The 21,074-nt window shown below is 39.2% G+C and overlaps 1 protein-coding gene across 2 annotated transcripts in view; it reads right to left on the bottom strand.

The window, feature by feature from the left end:
• PHLDB2 (pleckstrin homology like domain family B member 2) overlaps positions 1–21,074 on the bottom strand; it is a 58,069-nt gene that overhangs the window by 1,048 nt on the left and 35,947 nt on the right. For both annotated transcript variants that reach the window (XM_009478245.2, XM_075720325.1), the window contains 6 exons: positions 20,206–20,346; positions 19,510–19,609; positions 11,676–11,883; positions 8,260–8,350; positions 7,664–7,810; positions 3,730–3,949 (listed from right to left, as the gene is read on the bottom strand). In XM_009478245.2, coding sequence (XP_009476520.2) covers positions 3,730–3,949; positions 7,664–7,810; positions 8,260–8,350; positions 11,676–11,883; positions 19,510–19,609; positions 20,206–20,346 — 907 coding nt within the window. The remainder of the gene's footprint in view (positions 1–3,729; positions 3,950–7,663; positions 7,811–8,259; positions 8,351–11,675; positions 11,884–19,509; positions 19,610–20,205; positions 20,347–21,074) is intronic.

The raw sequence follows: 21,074 nt of genomic DNA, 5'->3' as shown, positions 1-21,074 counted from the left end.
AACAGTACTTCAAGAAGCAAAAGCTTAATTCTCATTTCCATATATGTTCAGCTGATAAGTAACTGGATTAACACTTCTGCTGGTGAAATCCCACAGAAATCTTCAGCCTTTCTTACAAGTTGGTCATTTTTGTTGAGAGATGCATTTCCTACTTTAATATGTTTTCTTTTCCACCTCGTTTCCAAGGAAATAAAGCTTTTGCAATTTCCTCATCTATTTGCAAGTCACTCCCTTCACTGAAGTGAATAAACATCATGGCCGCTATTAGCCAACGGAAGGACAGATGTCTCTGGGATACATCCGATCTTCCAATTTGTCCTGGTTTCGGCTGGGATAGAGTTAATTTTCTTCCTAGCAGCAGGCATAGTGCTGTGTTTTGGATTTAGTAGGAGAAGAATGTTGATAACATGCTGATGTTTTTAGTTGTTGCTGAGTACTGCTTATGCTAGTCAAGGACTTTTTCAGCTTCCCATGCTCTACCGAGCGCACAAGAAACTGGGAGGGGGCACAGCCAGAATAGTTGATCCAAACTGACCAAAGGGCTATTCCATACCATATGATGTCATGCTCAGCATAGAAACTGGGGGGGGGTTGGCCAGGGAGCAGCGATCGCTGCTCGGGAACTGTCTGGGTATGGGTCGGCGGGTGGTGAGCAATTGCATTGTGCATCACTTGCTTCGTGTATCATTATTATTATTATCATTATTATACTGTTACTATTAGCATTACTATTTTACTTTATTTCAATTATTAAACTGTTCTTATCTCACCCCAGGAGTGTTTCTCACTCTTACTCCTCCGATTCTCTCGCCCATCCCATCGGGGTAGGGGGAGTGAGCGAGCGGCTGCGTGGTGCTTAGTTGCTGGCTGGGGCTAAACCACGACACAATTCCATGAAAGCCAGCCAGACTTCACATAGCTCGCAGGCTAAGACCTACAGTTTGCCTTCAAAGGAAAACTGTTATGATAAGCAAATTTGAAATACAATTTGATAGCAAAAGCTTTACATTAGAACATCATTTGTGCTTGTACTTACTAAAAAAAAATGCTTCTTCCCCGCTTATAATAATCTCCCTCAGTCTCAAGCTAATATTTATTATTAAAATATGAGGTTAGCAGCTTGTAGGCAAGTTTCTATGAGCTCTGACACATGGAAAGGTTTACAGGAGGTTAAATGTTCCCAGGCACCAGCTGCAGCATCACAATTGTCTGTTTGCACTCTCCTACTCTGACACCCAAGGTAAAAGCCAAATTAATTAGACGCAATTTGCCCCTGTCGTGAAAGGGACCTCCCCTTTTGCTTCAGAGTGCCTGAGGTAAGAACACCTGAATGGACAGTTATTGCAGGGAGGCTGCTAACAAGGAGTAGTTGCTATCCAGTGGTACTGTGTTTCTGGTACCAACATCCCACAGCAGCAAAGCTGAAATACAGGGTGGGAGTCTTCTCACTTAAGTTCTGATACCTACAATGGAGACACAGCTGACTTAAATCTCCCTTTAAAGGCAATGGAAAGAAGCAGACACTTGCAGGGGGTCAATTCTAAACTATTTTAGACATCTGATATTGCCTCCTGTCCCAGCATTAGCTAGTGAATCACTAGGGCAAGGAGGATACAAATTGTGAACTTAACGTCTTAACAGTCACAACTACAATGTTGCACAAGAAAAAGGAACAGGGCAGATGAAGCATCTACAGTACCCTCCATTTTCCTGCAGATACTGTTTCCAGATACTGTTAAATAAACCCGAAGGGTGTTAAGAAGCATCACAACTGCATGTGACACTGAAGGGCAACCTTCCTTCCACTCCCGGTACTTTTACATTATGGGAATATTATGCCTTCTGACCCCAAGTGAGTGTCACCTTAACACTGAACAGTCATGCAGAACATCTTTCTCAGTCCCATGAGAGATTCTGCTGTCATTTTGAACACTCATGAAACTCAGCTTACATCCTATCGGTAGCTGCAGGCAGTTTCCAAAGCTTCATATGATGGCACAAAAAATCCCAGAGACCAAAAAATACAGCATTAGGAGTCTCCCTGCCAGCCCCCGGGGGACCAGCAGAAGTACCGAGGTATGAGATTACGACATTATAGCACACATTATGCTAAGCTAAATGCAATACTATACAAAGTATACTGTCTACGCAGTACAAGCGGTGATCCGCTCTCCTTTCAAGCCCCACCTGGGGTCTCGGTTACAAGAGCATTTCAGGTACCCACAAGCTCCCATAACAACAGTCTCTACAGAGTGCCCTGTGTGCTTCAGGTCAGAAAGTGCAGATGCTTCAGTCACTGCACTAAATTGTCAGACTTTAGGGCAAGTTCTTTGTTCAGTACACTTGCAGAACTAAAACAATATACCAGTATATTCAGTTAGAGTTCAATTACTCTGAATTTACAGCATCAATATTTATTTTGGAAGTCTACTATATATTTAAAGATCTAGATGGATCCTCAATCATACAAGCAGCTGCATTTTTGCACAGCTGGTACAGAATTGTCATGAAACTATGTTTGTTGGCTGGAGTCCTTGAGACACTATGAAAAGTTTTCTTTGGTAATTCAAATTGCATTATGGCAACTGTACTGCACTCAAGACTGTTAACTATTAACATTACTACTACAGAAAAAAAAAAAAAGAAAAAAAGAAAAAATCAGTACCAGATGGGAACACTACTGTATGTTACAGGCCTTGCTAACCAATAAACCAGATGTTAAGAACAAAATAAAAAAATGTTTGTTACATTCCTCATAGTATTACTGCAAACTAGTAAGAAATATTCAGTGGGTATGTAATGAATGAGTGTAATGAATTCAAATATGTGTTTTAAAAAAGATGGACTGAGCAATGCATAACCCTACCATCAATTTTAAGTTCCTTATGGGTTGCTGAAAAGCAGTAGTGTCATAAAAGGAAATGGAACTGTTCGGGCGGTTTTTGTACTTGATGTTTTCTTCTGCTTCTTAGCAATGACCATCCTACACATGCCCCCTGTCTGACCTGTCTCAACAATAAGTATTCAGAACACAAAGTAATTTTTCTGCCTTCCTCTGAAACTTCAAAGTCAAACCATGTGTAGATTTGCTTAGCAACTGGAGAGACGTACATGTTTTTAAATTCCAAATTTCTGGGTTTACCCCAAGATAACAGATTAACGTAATGCTTATAATGGCTTCAGATAGTGTATAACACAGCTTGGTGTACCTCTTTAGTGTATTGCTTACTGGTCATTTGAAATTCCTTAAACTCTCAAAGTATGGCAAACTCAAAAAGTCTACTCCTGTGTATTTAATTTCCTGAAAGACTTTTCAGCCCATCAAGCAATGGGACTGCAGACTCCATTTAATTTTCATGGTAAGTATCATAAATTATATTCTTGTATGAAGGGTACAAGAAATCATTCTGTCATTGGGGGAAGTATATAATTTAAAAATAAATTATGTGGAGCCATTATTCTGTATACTAGGAACTTGATGATCTTCCATTTTTTCCTCTCGCCTATCCACATCTCTGCCTTTGTCTGTTATGCTCATTTCTGTCTTACCTGGCATTAGGATTGAACACTATAGGGAAGGGATTGCACGAGCTCTGAGTGTATGTATAAAACACCCGATGAAATGGAAATGTAAGTTTTACTCAGGACTCCCTACATGTTCATAACTCAGCTGAGGTTGATAGGAAAGTAGAGGGACAGGTGTACCCTAGTAGTGATCCCACAACCTACCTGCATAATAAGTAAAAGTTCTCTTGTTTCTGTCAAAAACAAACCATCGTTTTTTCCATGTTTTAATTTTTCCTCCCATTTTAATCAGAAAGCCGCGGCACGTCTTCTCTGTGAGGGAGACATGGTAACAGGTCTCTATGTTGTGACCAGCTGTTTCGATGTGACTTCGTAGGTCAAAGTCTTCCTTTCTAATGGGCAAATAGCGAGTCAAGGGACGGGCCTACAGGAAAGAAAAGAAAATCATATTGTTTTTAACAGAAGTCTTAACTTCTCTTTCACTCCTTCTGCTGCAAGGACATAACTGTAAACTGCCCATAGATTTTAAGAATAGATGTAAGAAAAATAAAGAGCTTTTGCTGCAGCCCTAATTTTTTAAAAGAAAAATCCTTAAAACTTATAACTTTACAAAGTGTTGAATAACTTTCTAAAAGCAAAATTAGAGCATAGGAGTTTCTTGAAATCATCAGGTGATAAGCTGGTAAAACAGGGACCACAGCACAGAAAGGTGGTTTTAGAATTAAAACATTAATTAAATTTAAAGGTGCATTCCTGCTTTAGATGAAGTGCAAGAACTTCATTTGCATGATGTTAAGCAAACCCTTTCTCTGGGCTAGATACTCACTACGCATATCTTGCTCATCAATATTTTACTACTACAGGTATTTTCATGCAAAATATAATATAAATAATAAGATGTCCTGCTTTCGGCTGGGATAGAGTTAATTTTCTTCCTAGCAGCAGGCATAGTGCTGTGTTTTGGATTTAGTAGGAGAAGAATGTTGATAACATGCTGATGTTTTTAGTTGTTGCTAAGTGCTGCTCATGCTAGTCAAGGACTCTTCAGCTTCCCATGCTCTGCCAGGTGCACAAGAAACTGGGAGGGGGCACAGCCAGAATAGTTGATCCAAACTGACCAAAGGGCTATTCCATACCATATGACGTCATGCTCAGTATATAAACTGGGGGGGTTGGCCGGGGAGCAGCGACTGCTGCTCGGGAACTGTCTGGGTATGGGTCGGCGGGTGGTGAGCAATTGCATTGTGCATCACTTGCTTAGTATATTATTATTATCATCATTATTATATTGTTATTATTATCATTACCATTTTACTTTATTTCAATTATTAAACTGTTCTTATGTCAACCCAGGAGTGTTTCTCGCTCTTACTCCTCCGATTCTCTCGCCCATCCCATCGGGGTAGGGGGAGTGAGCGAGCGGCTGCGTGGTGCTTAGTTGCTGGCTGGGGCTAAACCACGACATAAGAACATGCTATTACAGGGAAAAATTAATAACAAGAGTGAACTATCATCTCTAGTGAGTTTCACAAAGATTGCTGTGAACAAAATAGAATTATTTTCTTCTGAACGAATTAAATGTGGTATCTAGTTCAGTGTCAGCAATACGGTATAGAGAGCTGAACTGCAGCCCTCTGCAAGAGACAGCAAAGCAGCACAGGAAACGGTGCCTCATTCTTGACTGCAGTTCAAGACTCTGCATCACGCCTGGACAGTATCAGTTGGGAGAACAAGCAGGAGGAGGTAGTGATTTGGGAGCTCTGCCAGCTGAGGGAATATGCGTGTGTTCTGTGCCTGAAGGGTCTACGCACAATGCCCCCCCTCAGTTAAACACAGAAGACAAGTCTCCCAATGCTCCTGCTGCAGTCAAGGCAGACAGGCCACATCACAGGGCGATTCAGAACAGAAGCTGAAATTAGGTGCTGTGAATGACCCTTGAAAGGAGCATCTCCCTCTCTCTCTCACTCCCCTGGCTCCGGAGAAATCAGTGACCTGGAGAATCTAACCTGCCCCTGCTCGATGCCTAAAGTTAGCCTGTTAAATCCCACTGTGAGTCACAAATCGAAGGGACTTTCCCTCACTGCAGTCTCAAGAACCTCTTGGCGCAATGGGAGCTGTGTTGCCCGCAAGAACTCTTAGCACCTTTCTAAAATTACGCAGTCTTGTATGATACAAGCTGGCACCAGCTTTGGCAAGCGCAAAGGTGGCGTTCCTTCCCCTAGTTCACATTTCTAAGTATCAGAAAGTGCTGAAAAAAAAATACCGTGTCTTACCATACAAAGGAAAGAAAAAGTTAACAAAAAACCCATAGTTATTTTTGACAGATAGGTTTTGTCTTCCTGCCAATTCAGCCTTCAGCCCTCAGCCTCTCTGCCAAGTCTGCCAATTAGCAGTAGCTGGTAGGGCATTCTGTCACAACACATGCACACTCCAATTTGGGATAAAGATATAACTTGAGTTGTCATTAAAGTTTCTTAGAAAAAAAGCAGGCATTCAAGTAAAGTATGCATAAAATTTAACATTTGGTAATTACACTTTGTATAAAAACAAAGGAATGGTATCCATTTAATTAACCATCTATTATAACCAGAAACAGCTTAAAGTTCCTCTGGGGTTATCCTATTGTTCTGATTTAGTGTTATCAATTAGAAAGGCAAGTTATGTGGCTTGTATCAGGAACAGTGTGGCCAGCAGGAGCAGGGAGGTGATTGTCCCCCTGTACTTGGCGCTGGTGAGGCCGCACCTGGAATACTGTGTCCAGTTTTGGGCCCCTCACTACAAGAAAGACATTGAGGTGCTGGAGCGTGTTCAGAGAAGGGCAACAAAGCTGGTGAAGGGTCTGGAGCACAGGCCTTGTGAGGAGCGGCTGAGGGAACTGGGGTTGTTTAGCCTGGAGAAGAGGAGGCTGAGGGGAGACCTTATTGCTCTCTACAGCTACCTGAAAGGAGGTTGTAGTGAGGTGGGTGTTGGTCTCTTCTCCCAAGTAGTTAGCGATAGGACGAGAGGAAATGGGCTCAAGCTGCGCCAGGGGAGGTTTAGACTGGAAATTAGGAAAAATTTCTTCACGGAAAGGGTAGTCAAGCATTGGAACAGGCTGCCCAGAGCGGTGGTGGAGTCACCATCCCTGGAAGTGTTCAAAAAACGGGTAGATGTGGCACTTCGGGACATGGTTTAGTCTAGTCTACCCTTGATTGGTTTAGAGTAGACTTGGTAGTGTAGGTTAATGGTTGGACTGGATGATCTTAAAGGTCTTTTCCAACCTAAACAATTCTATGATTCTATGTAGGAATGTTTGTTAAAAAAAAAAAAAGTAATAGTAACTCATGAAGCAAAGATTTAGCAAAGGTAGCACAGAGAAAAGCAGAAAGATATTAAAATATGACATGGAATCTTCTGCACTCAGATACATATTTTAAGGTGGAGACATTGTCTTGCTATACTATACTAACAATAAAATGAGTGCCTAATCTATTTGCTATACCATGTAGTTGGTGTTGCTTGTGGTGGAATAAACAAATAGGTAAGGCCTCTGAGCCTAAAGAAAGCTCAAGATACTTCTAAATCCTAAGAAGCAGCAAGAAAATGCAGGAGGCAACACTGTTTTAGTTAAGTAATCTTTTCCATATTGTATAGTCCCAGTAACATCAGGAAAAATGACTTCCTCTCTAGAGTAGATGTAGAGCTGGAAAAGCTTCTTTTTAAATTTTTTTTTCTCAGTCAAATATTTGGAAGTGACAATTCACATTCCAAGACATTTTATGTATTAAAAGAAAGAAAAAAATCACCAATGGTTTATAAAATTAACACACACACAAATTTCTGTTGTTCAGGCTAAAAAAAATCTGCTCTGCCCATACTCAGTAACAAACCTTATAGGATTAATATTTATACTTTAGATATAAGATGCTAAATAGATATCTATGCTATTATTTGACTTTAAATGAATACCCAGGTGTCTGTCTAAGGCTCCAAGAGCCCAAACATACTTTTAGCAGCACAGTTACACCTCAGAAATACCAAATCCATCTATTCAACTGAAAGCAGTTCTATTTACCATTGGCAGAAATACAGTTAGTCCCTTCTGTATGTCAAGGGGAGGTCTTGCACTTAAAAACCATTTCATGTCAATGTATCTCACCTGTGCTCTTTGTTTCTCACGTATTTTGACTTCCTTTTCAATTAACTTTTGCCTCTGGCTAGTTTCTTCTTCCAATCTTTTCTCCAGTTGCTCTCTGCGGCGCTTCTCTTCTTCCAGAGCTCGTTTTTTAGCTTCCATCTCCCGTTCCTAAATACCACAGCACATGCAGAACTTCGATTATATTTGAAACTATAGCTGATAATGTAATTTCTAGCTAGGATTAAATCCCTTTTTGCCTCTTAAGTAGGCAAAAGTATGTGTCCAGCAAAGTGGACCGAGAATTGGAATCAGAATTGCAAATATCACCACTGTAGAAATTAAGGTTCTTCTCAGGCAGTGCTCCTAGCAGATGTAGAAGCAATGCTGACCTAGCTTCTGATGGGATTTTGCCATCAACTCACCCACTGAGATAGCACCTATTGCATATGGGCTCAAAGATTGTAGTATGAGGGTGAAACCAGACCAAACTAAGGGGGGAGAGGTAATTTTTTAAGTGTTTATTAGGTGTAAAATATTTAGGGTCCAATGTTGCATTTAGGAGGATGTTATCTAACTAACATGCCCACTCTTAGTTTTACTCATAAAATTATGTTTACCCTGCTCTCAAGCAGCCTAGTCTTTTCAGCATGCGCTTGTTTCAGAAGTCTCTCCATCTCTTCTATTCTTGCAACATTTGAAGTGCTAGCACTGCACAAAAAAAATCAGAGTTATTTAAAAGAATACTCAGTATTTAAAGGCATATTTTACAGTCCAGCATTAGACAGTTTAAGAATGGAGTTGATACTGTTCTGATCCAATTCAGTGCAGTAGGCACTAACCAAAAATTATGTATAAAGCATACGGTATGCTCTCAATGTATAAGTTCCCCATGCAGAGTTGGGAAATATGCAGACTCAAGTGCCTAAAAATGCATCTTGTCAGTCCCCTGTGATCTGTCATCTTCCCTCAGATAACAGAATATGGATGGAGGTGGTTACCATGTCCTAGCAAAACACACTACTGATCCTCAGAGCTGGCATTTGTAGCCATCTAAATATACCATTTAAGTCTTTCTGGCTGTAGACTGCCTCTGTCTGAGCTCATCATCATGAAACGCTCAATAAAAATACGGAGGATTAAGATGTATGCATAAAGGCCATTCAGTGACAGAGCAGTGTCAGGAAGGATCTACTAGTTAAAGTAATGGGCAAGCCAAAGAAACAAAGGTAATCACAAAGAGTGCTAGATCCTGGCCCAGGACAACATAGCTATCACCCTTGCCTGCCCTTTTTGCTTTTCTTTCTTTTTCTTTCTTTTCTCCAGTACAATTTCTTTGTTTCATCTCAATTTAACAGCCATTTCAACTGTGGCATTTCCATGGTATGCTATTCTTTTTTTTTTTTCATTTTATGCTGTTCAAGAAAAACAGTTGATGTTAAATATTACTATATTATCATTAATAATGCCATTAGACTAAAGCACAACATGAGGAAATAGAATGGATTCAAATATTTAGGGCAGAGAGAAACTTAACCTGGGATTGTACTGACAATGCTATCTGACCACTCAAGTGGAAGTGGGTGTCAGATGGCAGGTTTATTCATGCTACTGAATAACATACAGACCAACTGTGAAGGGACACAGGTAGAATGGAAGTAGTCCAAATATGTGTCCAGGGCAAGGAAAAGAAACAAGCAAGAAAAACATCCTTTGTTTTCTGAGCATGCCTCTGACGGTTATGTCTGTAAGACCAGGATTTTTGTCAGAAGTGTCCCAGTCATCAGCAGACATTTCTCTGTCTGATACTGGGGATATAGAATCATAGAATCATTTAGGTTGGAAAAGACCTTTAAGATCATCAAGTCCAACCATATACATTTCATGAGAGGATACAATACGATACAAAAATAACATAGCTCATTTAAGCCAAGCTTGCAGAAAAGGTATGATCCATGTGAAATCTAGCTGAGCTCTAAAAGCTTATTGTCTCTGAAAAAAAACAGGGCCACTGACTTAGATGCCTAAGCCTAGTTTGGCCACACTGTGCTTAGTTGATGGGCCTGGAGAATCTGGGTCAAGTAACTTCAGTAAAAGCAAAGGGGCCATAAATTAAGTCAATTGAGCAACCTAGTAGATGGTCAATTGCATTAGATTTTCCCATATAAAACCTGTCAATACTTCAGCTTAGTGAAATTTTTTCATCCTTGATTTGCTTGTCCTGTTCACAGAAATTAATGCATAAGAGAAGATCATAATCTCTGAAACCTCAACCACGAAAAAACAAGTTGCTAACGAATCTTGAAACAACTACTGTTTGGTGAGTTGATGAATTACTACAGCAGTTCTGTTTCTTCTGTAGTTTGAGAACAGACAGGTTTTATGCATTTCCAGCAAAAAAAACAGTCTCTCTCACCTTATACAAGGTAATATATACCTTACATATTTTAAATGTATCAGAACAAAGCAAGATTAATTGTTTTCCCTTAAAGTCTGACATGGCTAGAAAAGATTCTCAAACACCATCTAAAACAATCTGAATTCATTTTGCTTAAGGGAAGTTTTGTCAAGGAAAATTAACTGCCTATCTTCCAAGACTTATCAACAAAATCAGCCCATGCTCTTTTCTTCCCTCACCAATCTTTGCCTTGTGAGAAACTGAAATGTCTGTTGTAATGGGTCCTTTTCTGGTTTTTGGATTTTTTTTTTTTTTCCTTTCCTTCTGGTATTGGAAGCTTCAGAAGAGCCAGAGGGAGACAGATGGGCAAACAGCACCAGTGAAATTTCACAGCTGTGGGGGCTTCCCAGTCCTGGGCTGGAGATTCCATGAGATGGCCTCGAGATAGCTCAGACACACACCATCTTCCTCCAAAATGGTCAGAGCAGCAAATCAACAAGAGACAGATTTTGTACCACTGCCATGTTTGATTACTGCAGAGATAAGAGTTAATTCCCAGCCTGTCTCCAGCTATCAGAAACTTGCCAACTGCGTATCTATTTAAATACAAGAATCCTCAAAACCTGAGTCCTAATGTTTTCACTTAAAAAAAAAAACCCAAAAAACCCACCAAACAAAACAAAACAAAAACCAGCCAGCAGAATCAGTGCCGCTGGTATTTTCTGAAATGCTTAACATTGCAGTGATAAAGAGTACAAGAGGAAATCAGCGGGCTGATACCCCGTTACAGGAAACAGATGCCGAATAAAACACAACATGCTAGCCAAAAAAGCTGTCCTTGTGTTCACAAGGGATTCTTAATCCTGTGACAACACGGTACTTAATTATCAGCCTCCACTTATGCTTGTTAAACTGCTGGGGCAGGACTGTGAGCAGAAATGAAAGCGCTATCATTAAAACCAGACTCTCGGAAGAAAATTGTTTGCACACAATTTTGAGACTCAGCTGGACTTTTCTTTTAACACGGATCATTGATGTTCCTTTTATCCGAAGAGGGGTGTCTGAGCTGACAGCCTTGGAGGATAAGAAAAGCAGCCAAGGGCTCTAAGCCTTTCAGTGTCATCTATTCATTTTTACCGACCCAGAAAAGGGAGGGGAAAGGGCAAAAATAGATCACCAGAGGAGCCCTAAGTGCTTCAGCATAAGGCTCTAGTAAGTTAACGTGTTGGATGTGCAGAACAAGTGTACTTCATGGCCAGCAGATGTCTTCAAGAAATTTCCTACCACAGGAAATTCCTTCCCTGTAGTGACCAGGGAAGGAAGCTCAGGTATTGCCCACTCTGAAAAGAGCATTGACAACATTATTTCAGTTCAGGACTGACACTGATTTTTCTGTGGCTTTCAACATTATCACTTGGCCTCTCCATATTTTTATTTTCCATCTTTAAATAAACAAGTGAGATGATAGTTAAACCTGGAGGCCTACACAAATACTAAATATTATGGCTGTCTAGTGATCTTATATTTTCTTAACCAGTTAGCAGCATTCACGTTACCATAGCATCAACATGTACCTATTCTCTTTTTTTTTGATATAACCCTATGACCATTACAACAGCAAAAAGAAAGATGATTTACCTGGAAATGTTATCTGGTGAGCATGCTGATATGCTTGTCTCCATACTGTCAGAACTGTCTAAGCTTAGTGTATCAAAGGCATGGTCCTTGTAATTACGATCTGGGTAATGGAAACTATTCAAATACACATTCGATTCAGATGCTGTTCTGCTGTAGAATTCAGGAGACTTCTGCCTTTGGTTTTCACAGATACGCTGATGGTTATACCCTACAGAGTACAGAGGAAACATTTATTTTACACAGAAATTTTGTGACCCAAACATAACGTGTTAGCAGCACAAACATTTTGACCGCCACCTCAGTCTTAACTGCGCCATGACCAAGGTACTACAACATTACAGTTAATTTCACAAGTTAATCATAACTGAAATAAAACCTTTAAATACCTATTTTATCCATGATGGACAAAAATATATGCAGATTAGTATGGCTGACTTTTCAATATACATTCTTATATGTGTATTATTAAAATTCAATTTGAATGAATGAAATTTGCATTTTAAAATGAAAATTAGGCCTGATCTGGAAAGTAATGCAGCTAAATTCAGGGATCTAGAAGAACTGACACTGATTAAATTAAAGAAAAAAAAAAAAAAGTCCTGATGTTCAATGGTCTTGAGTACTTGCTGGGTTGATTTTACTGAATGTGGATTATTTTTTGTCTGGGGAATTTTGCCTTCTGGTAACTGCAAATTGGGCTGAATTAATGCAGGCTGCTTGTCACATCATTATAGTTACTAGTGTAGAGGTACTTTCCTAGAGTTTTGAAACTGCAGTTCACCCTGTGTGACTGAAGCAGATCCCTATAGCTCAATGACTGTAAAGAAAAATAAGGTTTTGGCAACATCCGAGTTCTTTGCGCTGTTTTCCACAAAATCATCCTTTCTGAAAAGCCATCCTTCTTGAACACAGGGAACTTTGTTTGGCTATGTGTCCTTTAAAAGATATTTCTTCAGAATTATTTTTATCTGATGTCTCCATTGCTCTTTGTAAATAATGCAGCAGTATTTGTACAGACTTAGAGAGATTGTTGAGCTTGCCTAATGAAGAGGACAGTATAATGACAGTCGTCGTTTTAACTGCTGAAATTATTTTACAGTGCCCTTTTAAGGTTTGTTTAATCTGTGTTATTATAAATGCAACTGCACCGCTCATCTTTTCCTTCAGTCAATGCAAGAAGGGAGACTTTCTGACGGTTCTGATACTCAGTCAAGTTTATAATACTCTCTGCACATTCCTGACCCAAAATCTGAGCTGGTGGCAGAGTTGGAGATTAGGAGAGACTGGTAGACTACATGAAAACCTCCCATCCATACAGGAAGGCAGCCACTGACATTCCACATATTTAAGATAAACAGACACAGGAAAAATGCAGACAAATGTACAAATGCAGAAAAGTCCAGATAAAAATTTTTACTAGACACCATTAAGACACTGATGCTAGGAAAACATGCTTAAAGTGGGAATATTTTCCTGCCTTATTCTCATTCTCTATCTGCACAAGATACAAGGTTACTGTCTGGTATTTTTTGCCATGCTGGAGTGGGGAGAGTCCTGGTTCAGGGAGCCAACAACTGCAGCTCTACCTTGAAAAGGCTATAATAGTCTCCAAAAGGTATCTGAAAAGCATGACTGAAGCTGGATAATTAAAGCATATTATTAAGGAAACCATGTCCCACAAGCATTTCTAAGGCAGATAGTTTCCTCTTGCATCCTCGCTTCCCTCTGTACCATAAAGGTTTCTTGCAGACAGTTAAAGCTGGTTTCTAAGGAACTAATAGGACTTTACTTGCCATTTGAAAGAACACTAATTTTCAGTAAGAGTTCAATTGCACTGATTAGTAAAAGAGACAAAAGGGACAGAAATACACCTCAGCAGTCATAGATAATAGCTTCACACAACACAGGTGTTACTGATTCACATCTGCAGTTTGTTTATTTTACCATTATTATGGCAAATGCTGCTGTTATTGCAGATAAGCAATTACCTTTCATACTTGAACCTTTGGAATGACTAATTGCTCCTGTGAAATAGTTATCAATTATTCATTATGGAAAGAGAGAAAAAAAAAATAGATTACTGAAAGAACTTTATTCAAATGCATGTTTTTCTATTGAGCCCTTTGCAAAACCTTGACTACTCGGAAATCTTAATTCCGTATCTTATATTTCACTGAAAAATAAACCCATTTAAAAGGCATAGAGAAACACAGCAGTTTTACAAACACTCTCGGTCAACTTTCCATGAAGAACCCATTTTTAAGTAAAACATTTATCAGTTAAATTTATGTAATCATGCAAATGCAGCTAAACACTGCAAGAAATATACAGTCGTTAGGTTGCAAAATGAGATGCATTCACAGAAACAAAACATAACATGATATTCTCATTTTCTCCTCATGCCGTAAGCAACAGGCAGTTCAAAGCTCAGGATCAGCTGCGTACCAACACCGAGAAGCCTCGCAACCAACCTGCCTCCATTGCAGCCGCACTTACGCATCACGTAGGCACGATCTATTGCTTAAGGAATTTTTAACTGCTCAGGTGACTATTCACAGAGCATGCACTTAAAAATATTAGGCTCCTCGTAAGATCCAGCACTTTACTAGAATTTTCCCACAAGCCAAGACTTGTATTAGCCAAGTCTAAGATGATAGAAGAGCCAAAATGTTTCTTGTTGCATTGGCTTGTATTCTCCGTAGTAAAACAGTGAACTTAACACTGTTAACAGTCATACTGTTGAGCAAAATATTGCAAATATCCATAAAGCCATATTGTTAAAAAAAAATCTGAAAGCGTTATTGCAGAGTCACAAAAAACAGATATACCACCACAAAATTATGATGAGGTCAGAACTATAGGTGAAAGCTGTTATTGAAAGTGGCACTGTCAAGTATGTTAAAAAAATAGTACTTCATAAAAAAGATCATGGTACAACTTTTTCTTTTATTTCCATTCTTTCTTCTTTTTTTTAAAGATTGACATTAACATGTCAAGATACATTTTTTGTATGGAAACATGCCAAAGTAGGAAGCCCAAGTCTGTCTACCTTGTCATTGTCACCCACAGATCTGCAAAGATTTCTAAATTTTCTGCTCTATTTGTGTGGCTATGAGCAAAGAAGCAAAAAATTAGGCCTGCACAAAGCTGCAGTTCTGCAGATATTAGCATTAATCAGAAGTTTTGTTGAGACAGGGCATTTGACAGCAGGAAAAAAAAAGAGATTTTGAAGTGCTGTCGTTATTTAACAATTATTTAAAAGTTTTCCAAGATTTTGGGAACAACTTGACAGTGCTGATGCAATTGGTACTTTTGCCAAAACATGTCAATGATAGATACAGCCATGTAAAGGGATGTTTCCATACCTCTTCTGGCTTTTCCTGAGTTTGAAAAGAGAGGGGAAAAAAAAAAAAAAAAAAAGGCAAACTGCTTTGAAAAGCTTATAATTTGTTTGTACATATATACCTTGCCCTCAGTATACTGTTTTTCTGTAGAGCTTAGAAAGAATACAAGTAATCATCTTGCTGGTACATAACTTCTCTGTCCCAACAGTTTTGTTTCCAGTGTTGTGTCTGGTCTTACATCTTAACTCCCAGCTAACGGTTCCCTCTTCCCTTCTGGAGTCCATCCTGCAATCAGTGGGACTGAATTGTCTAACCCTCCCTCCTGCCTGCCCTTGCGCAGGCTTCTGGCACCCAGCACCCCACGGGAGCTTCCTGGGGCCAAGTTTTGACCTGCAAAGAGCGAGGTCTCTAGATTGTACCAAATAGCAGCTTCTTCGTTCTTTTTTTTTTTTTTTTTTTTTTTTTTCACATGGTTTGCTTGCAAAGGCATGTACACAGCAGGTGAATTTATAAATACAGTCCTTCAAAAATACCTCATGAATGGCTGCTAACAAATAGCTTTTTCCACTAACGATTTATATCAAAGATGCATTCTCTTAAACATTTTACAAGTTGCTCTTAACTCAGGCTATGATTACCGATACTGAGTGTTTCTTTCAAGAACAATACTTGAACTCACATGACTGACTAAACACAGTTTTGGTAATCCTACAATAAAGGCTATTTAGTACTTAAAATCTTTCCTAAAATATTTCCTACTGGATCTGACCTAAAATTTATATTTGTAGACATTACTTGTTCCTGCGCAAAGACAAAGAGATTAAAATCCATGTTCAAAGTCAAGTGGCTGTTCTTCATTTTCTGACTTCATTTTTTACTTTGAATTTTTTCATCTCGGACTTTTACATTTACCTTCTTGGACTGAAATTGGAAAAACTGGAGAAGGCAAATTAGAGAAAACTCATTTGATACCATTACTAATTTAGAGATGATTCTCAGATAATATCTTCAAACTAGCTGAGCTACCACTTCTTCCTCCACGCACTGCTGAATATACTTTTCTTCAGATCTATATGAACACACCAAAACATCTGGCCTAGAAGTTTGCTCAATACTTTTAAGGCCTAAGGAACGTGGTAAGCTACTAATACTGCTTCAGGACCGCATCATCCTCTTTGTGTAGCAGTGTGTGGGACACTGCATGATAGCCAGTGCTCCAGCGTGGATGAAATGGCTTTTATCATTCGAGACCCTGGATCTCCACCAAGCTGAGCACACCCAGCTCCAATGCACGTGGTGCAGCTATATGCTCAAGGTATCAGTAACCCGAGCCCGCCATGTCGTTTGCAATACATCACCTTGAACACAGAAAACTGACGGAGTGAAAAACCTGCCAAGTGGGAAAAGAAACACAAGGAAAGCAAGCAGTGGTTCAATACACGTGACAAGTCAAGAACACTTTTTATCTATTCATCACCTATTTTAGGAGAACAACTAATTTTTGGAGCCAGAAGAGAAGTGAGAGCATGTTTATCAGTATAAGCAGTACCTATACATTTGCAGAGTTCCACTGATTTGGTAGAAAATCTTACTCCTCCAAAATATTCACTTAGTCTGAAAAGGCAAATCTGATCTACCTCAAGAATGTTTTTGTAAGAAATACAGTGTATTTATCACAGAGTGATGGAGTAAAAGAACATCACCAAAGGTGTCCACTGACATGAGATTTGGCTTAGTTTTCAGTGATGTATTTAAGGATGTCTGCTGAAATTAATCTTAGTTACACAGACTCGAGTATCATTGATTTTAGTGGAAGCCAAATAAGATTTCAGAATTTTAATTGACAATAATATTCCATTTCAGTTTTACTCTGTGGTATGTTTAAGTAGTACACCATGTTCAAAACATTACCAAATCTCACTGTCCCGCAGAAATGCACATCCTTTATTCATGACTTGGAAGAAACGCTTGGTTTTTCCCTCTGCGCGCTGAGTGTGGGTATAAGGTGCTAGGGGAAACCAGAAATCATATCAAGTTGAACACAGACCCCTCTCTGCTTGTACCACAACATTCATTAAGGCTATGACTATAAGGCTGAATGAAAGATGCCCGAGGATTGCTCCTCCAGCCTGAGCTGACACAGCCTGGGCTGGTGTCTATCTCACGGTGTAGGGCTGTCCCCCTTCAAAACCACATTTGTCATGGAGCAAGCTAGTCGGAGCAGCCCAGAGCAGTTTTGGGGGGGGATGCTGACAGACAGTTATGCAGTATGGATGATCACGTCTGTCCAGCATGCCCTGGCCCTTTTTTATAGTTGTATAGAAATGCTCTAGGATCTGATTCTAGCCACCTGACTTGGACATCTCTTTACTTGCTGAGTTCTGCACTGCAGTGGGATACCTACATACCAGCAGAAAGAGCCACGCGAAAACTTTTGTCATGTGTTACTGAGACAAAGAAACCTAGAAACCTAGGAACAATGGCACTTAGGAACAAGAGAAAGCAGTTACACTCTTCAAGCTCCTCCAACAGCAAGAAATTCACGGAGCTCCATGTTGAATGCAAAGGGAATAAACCCTTCACTAATTACTACGAGAGGTAGTCAAGCCACAAATAATCCTTGCATTCCTATATCCTTCGTGTTTTGACTCTTTCTCTTACTTTGCAAATCCTGTGAGAGTTCAAGTAAAGCACCTGCCAGCAGCATCATTTCCCTTTGACAATGCTGATGTTTCAGAATAGGCCGTTTAGAACTGTCCTCTTTCCTAGTACGAATTAATCCTATAAGGCTCTCTTCCTAACCTGGTATTTCCATTCAAACTGCTGGATCTTTCAAAGAATAATGGCCATCTTCTAGTCTGGCAGGCAGTACAACACACATGATTCTTCATGGAATATGACAAGTACTGAGCCAAGTGCCTTAACAAATACATCTCTCATTCTCCCCTGCCTCTCTTCTTTGTCAGGCCATAATTCAGTTTTGGTTTGTGGAGGTATTTTTTTTTCCTTTCTCACTCAAGTCAAGAAATCTGCTTATACTCTTAGGATTTTCTTAATTGTATGCCAACAAAAAGAAGGAACATTAAAACTGATCAATTTATTTTTAAAACTCTTATCTTTGCCTATATTAGGTTTGGTAACGCTTTGTAATTGTGTTTTAGGACGCACACTAATGCTCTTTTGCAACCATTGTACAGAAATATTTCCGCTTTTAAACATGCGATCTCATCGTCAAAGTTTAGCCAAACCATCCTTACTGATTTTCAAACTGAAACAAAGTGTTTTCTGCACAATGGCATAACAATGCGTATGAATGTACTTGCAAGCAATTCTACCCTTGCAAACACATTACTTCAAGGAAACTTTCCAAGCTGAGCATGAAGCTCCTTTCATATCACATCCAAAATACTTCAAGATTAGTTAGCCACAGCTTGGTAGGTTTGTGGAAGGCCTGCTGCCTAACGAAAGCTCAAAAAAACCCGAATCACAACTGGATCAGGTCTGTAAAGTGAATGTAGTAAATCATGACCCCTCCTCAGCAAGCTTGTTCCATCCCTGTATTGAGTCATCTTGGTGCGTATGGCTGACCTCAGTCGGGCTCTTTGACCTTTAACAGCTGCTAGCTCTGCCAAGAGCTCTGCCAACAACAGGATGGATCCTACCTCAGCTCAGGCTTAGTCACTGCAATTCTACATAAGGACCTTTGGCACTTATATTAATAACAATGCTGCAGATGCCGGAAAGAAAAGAAACTGACAGATGGCACTGAAGCAACTGCATTTGAAGCTGGGACACTTATGAATAATGCATCTCGTTAAAGCAGAAATTAAGTGTATCGATTCAAGTCAACAAACAACAGACACAGAATCCCATAGCCTAAAAGCTCACGCTTCAAAGATGTAACCTCCTCTTGGATCCAGAACTGTCATGTCCCTATTACAAAAATGCAGCTATCTATCCATGATAAAACACTTCTCTCCTTTGCTATTTTGTAGCCCAAATATTTAAGAACGGTGACAATAGCACAGTTACAGATTCTCAAAGGTAAGTCATGATACTGAATCTCTGTCTGGGGAATTACTTTGTCCAGGCAAAAATATACACCTGTGAAAAGCAATTTTTAAGATCACAAAATGAAAAGAATTATTTAAAAAAAAAAAAGGGAAGAAAAAAGAAAGCAACATGTAATATCTTTAACATATTGCCGCAAAGTGACTCACAGAAATTACCCAGTTAACCCAACGTGTATTTTTCAATATACTTTTCTTGCTTACTTGCTTATATTTGGTGACCACATACTTCAAAACTACATGTGCGCCTACATCATCATCTTAACAGCTGGTATCTGCAAATTACATTTAGAGCTTGCTTTTTTCACCAAGAAGGAAACTTTTATTTTACAGCCCTGTTGATTATAGCAACACCAGTTTCAGACTTATTTTCTGAAAAATTGAACACTAACAGCAATGAATCAAATAAAAAGGCCTTACCTTTGTGCATCCTTCTCGACTCTGACTCTTTGGTCATGGTTGCCAGGCAGTGAGGAAGTACGCTGCCACAGCTGTTGCTCTGTCCTAATGGTAAATGTCCCTGCAGGAAATTTTGTAAACATGTGCTTAAAACTACACTTCAAGACTTTTTTTTGTATCAGCAACTAATGGTAAAATAACTCGCTTTGTCATGGGTAGCAATGTCATTTCATATCAATCAGCCATAGATATTTTAGTTGTGCACAGTCTCTGTTAGACCAAAATGTTTTCAGAGTAACATCTCCACTTTGCTGCTGTTTGTTGATTTACCACATCACAAATAAAGAGTATTTTCACTTTATACACAACTTTATCTTTGCCATTTAGAGGCCTTAGCTAGGAAGGAAAACAAACTGTCGAGTCTCTACAATGAATTTAAACTAAACTAGCCTGGAAATACAATCCGTGAGATACCTTAATCAAAATGCAAGATTGCTATTACAGCACGCATTTCCAGAGGTGAGAATAAAGGCTAGGAGTATGGAAGGCTTCATGGATATTCCCATATGTTAATAAAACTGAATTTCTTTCAAAGTCAATTTCAGATGTGATTTAAGGGGTTACGTAATGCTTACAGTGCTACCCAACCTTACGTCTGATATAATATAGGTTTTTATATAGATGTTGGAAGGCTGTTAATAGCATGCAACTACGTACTTTAGATGCAATGCTTCGTCCAAGTGTAGCGCTATTGAAGTGCGGCGATACAGACGGAGTTGTTTTCTTGCGAGGTAAAGTATCACTCATGTACATGCATTCCCTGTGCTGCTTCTTTCGCTCTTCCAGATTTCTGAAATGCTTCAAATGTAATTTGTTACACAGTTTTGACAAAATGAATTGACCTACTTGCTCAGTTATGCTATATACGGAATATACTGAAGGTAATAGTCTGGGAACTTCACTGGAAAGAACAAAATCTAAAATACAGAGTACCTCCTGCTGCACAATACTTTCCAGGATTTCTACAAATATCACATTAAAATCAAGCTGATTAAGAAAATACATAAAATTCATGTGCACATTTTGTGTACATGTCCCTGTACCAATGTTGTTTTTTTTAAAAAAACTCATGTCTAGTGTACAAGTGGAATCCTATTACACAGAAAAACATTTATTAACAGGTTATTGTAATGAATTGGTGGCTTAAAACTGGTACAGCTTTTAAAAGGCATTGTTCAAATGTATATGAAAAATTAATTTAGGATTTCAAATGCAGCCACCTGTACTTCATTGCTGCAAGTCTTCTGACAGTTACAATGGCTCCTAAATATTAATATTTGCCTCTGGGTTGTTTATATAAGGAGAATTTCTGTTCAGTAACATTCTATAATGCAATGTGTTGATTTTTAAATGGCAAAGCCTTTAAGCGCAACACTCTGCAAGCACAATGGACTAACGATCTATCATATCACTCAAAGAACCACACATATATATCAACTTCATGGCCACCATAACAAAACAAAAAAAATAATAATCCCAAGTTATCAGCTTTGAATCTGTTACCTGTTGTTGCCTGCGGTGTTTCT

Source organism: Pelecanus crispus, chromosome 1 (genome assembly GCF_030463565.1).
Source record: "Pelecanus crispus isolate bPelCri1 chromosome 1, bPelCri1.pri, whole genome shotgun sequence".
Classification (NCBI taxonomy): Eukaryota; Metazoa; Chordata; class Aves; order Pelecaniformes; family Pelecanidae; genus Pelecanus; species Pelecanus crispus.
Note: the sequence above shows the minus strand (reverse complement) of the source record. Positions and strands in the feature narration are given on the sequence as shown.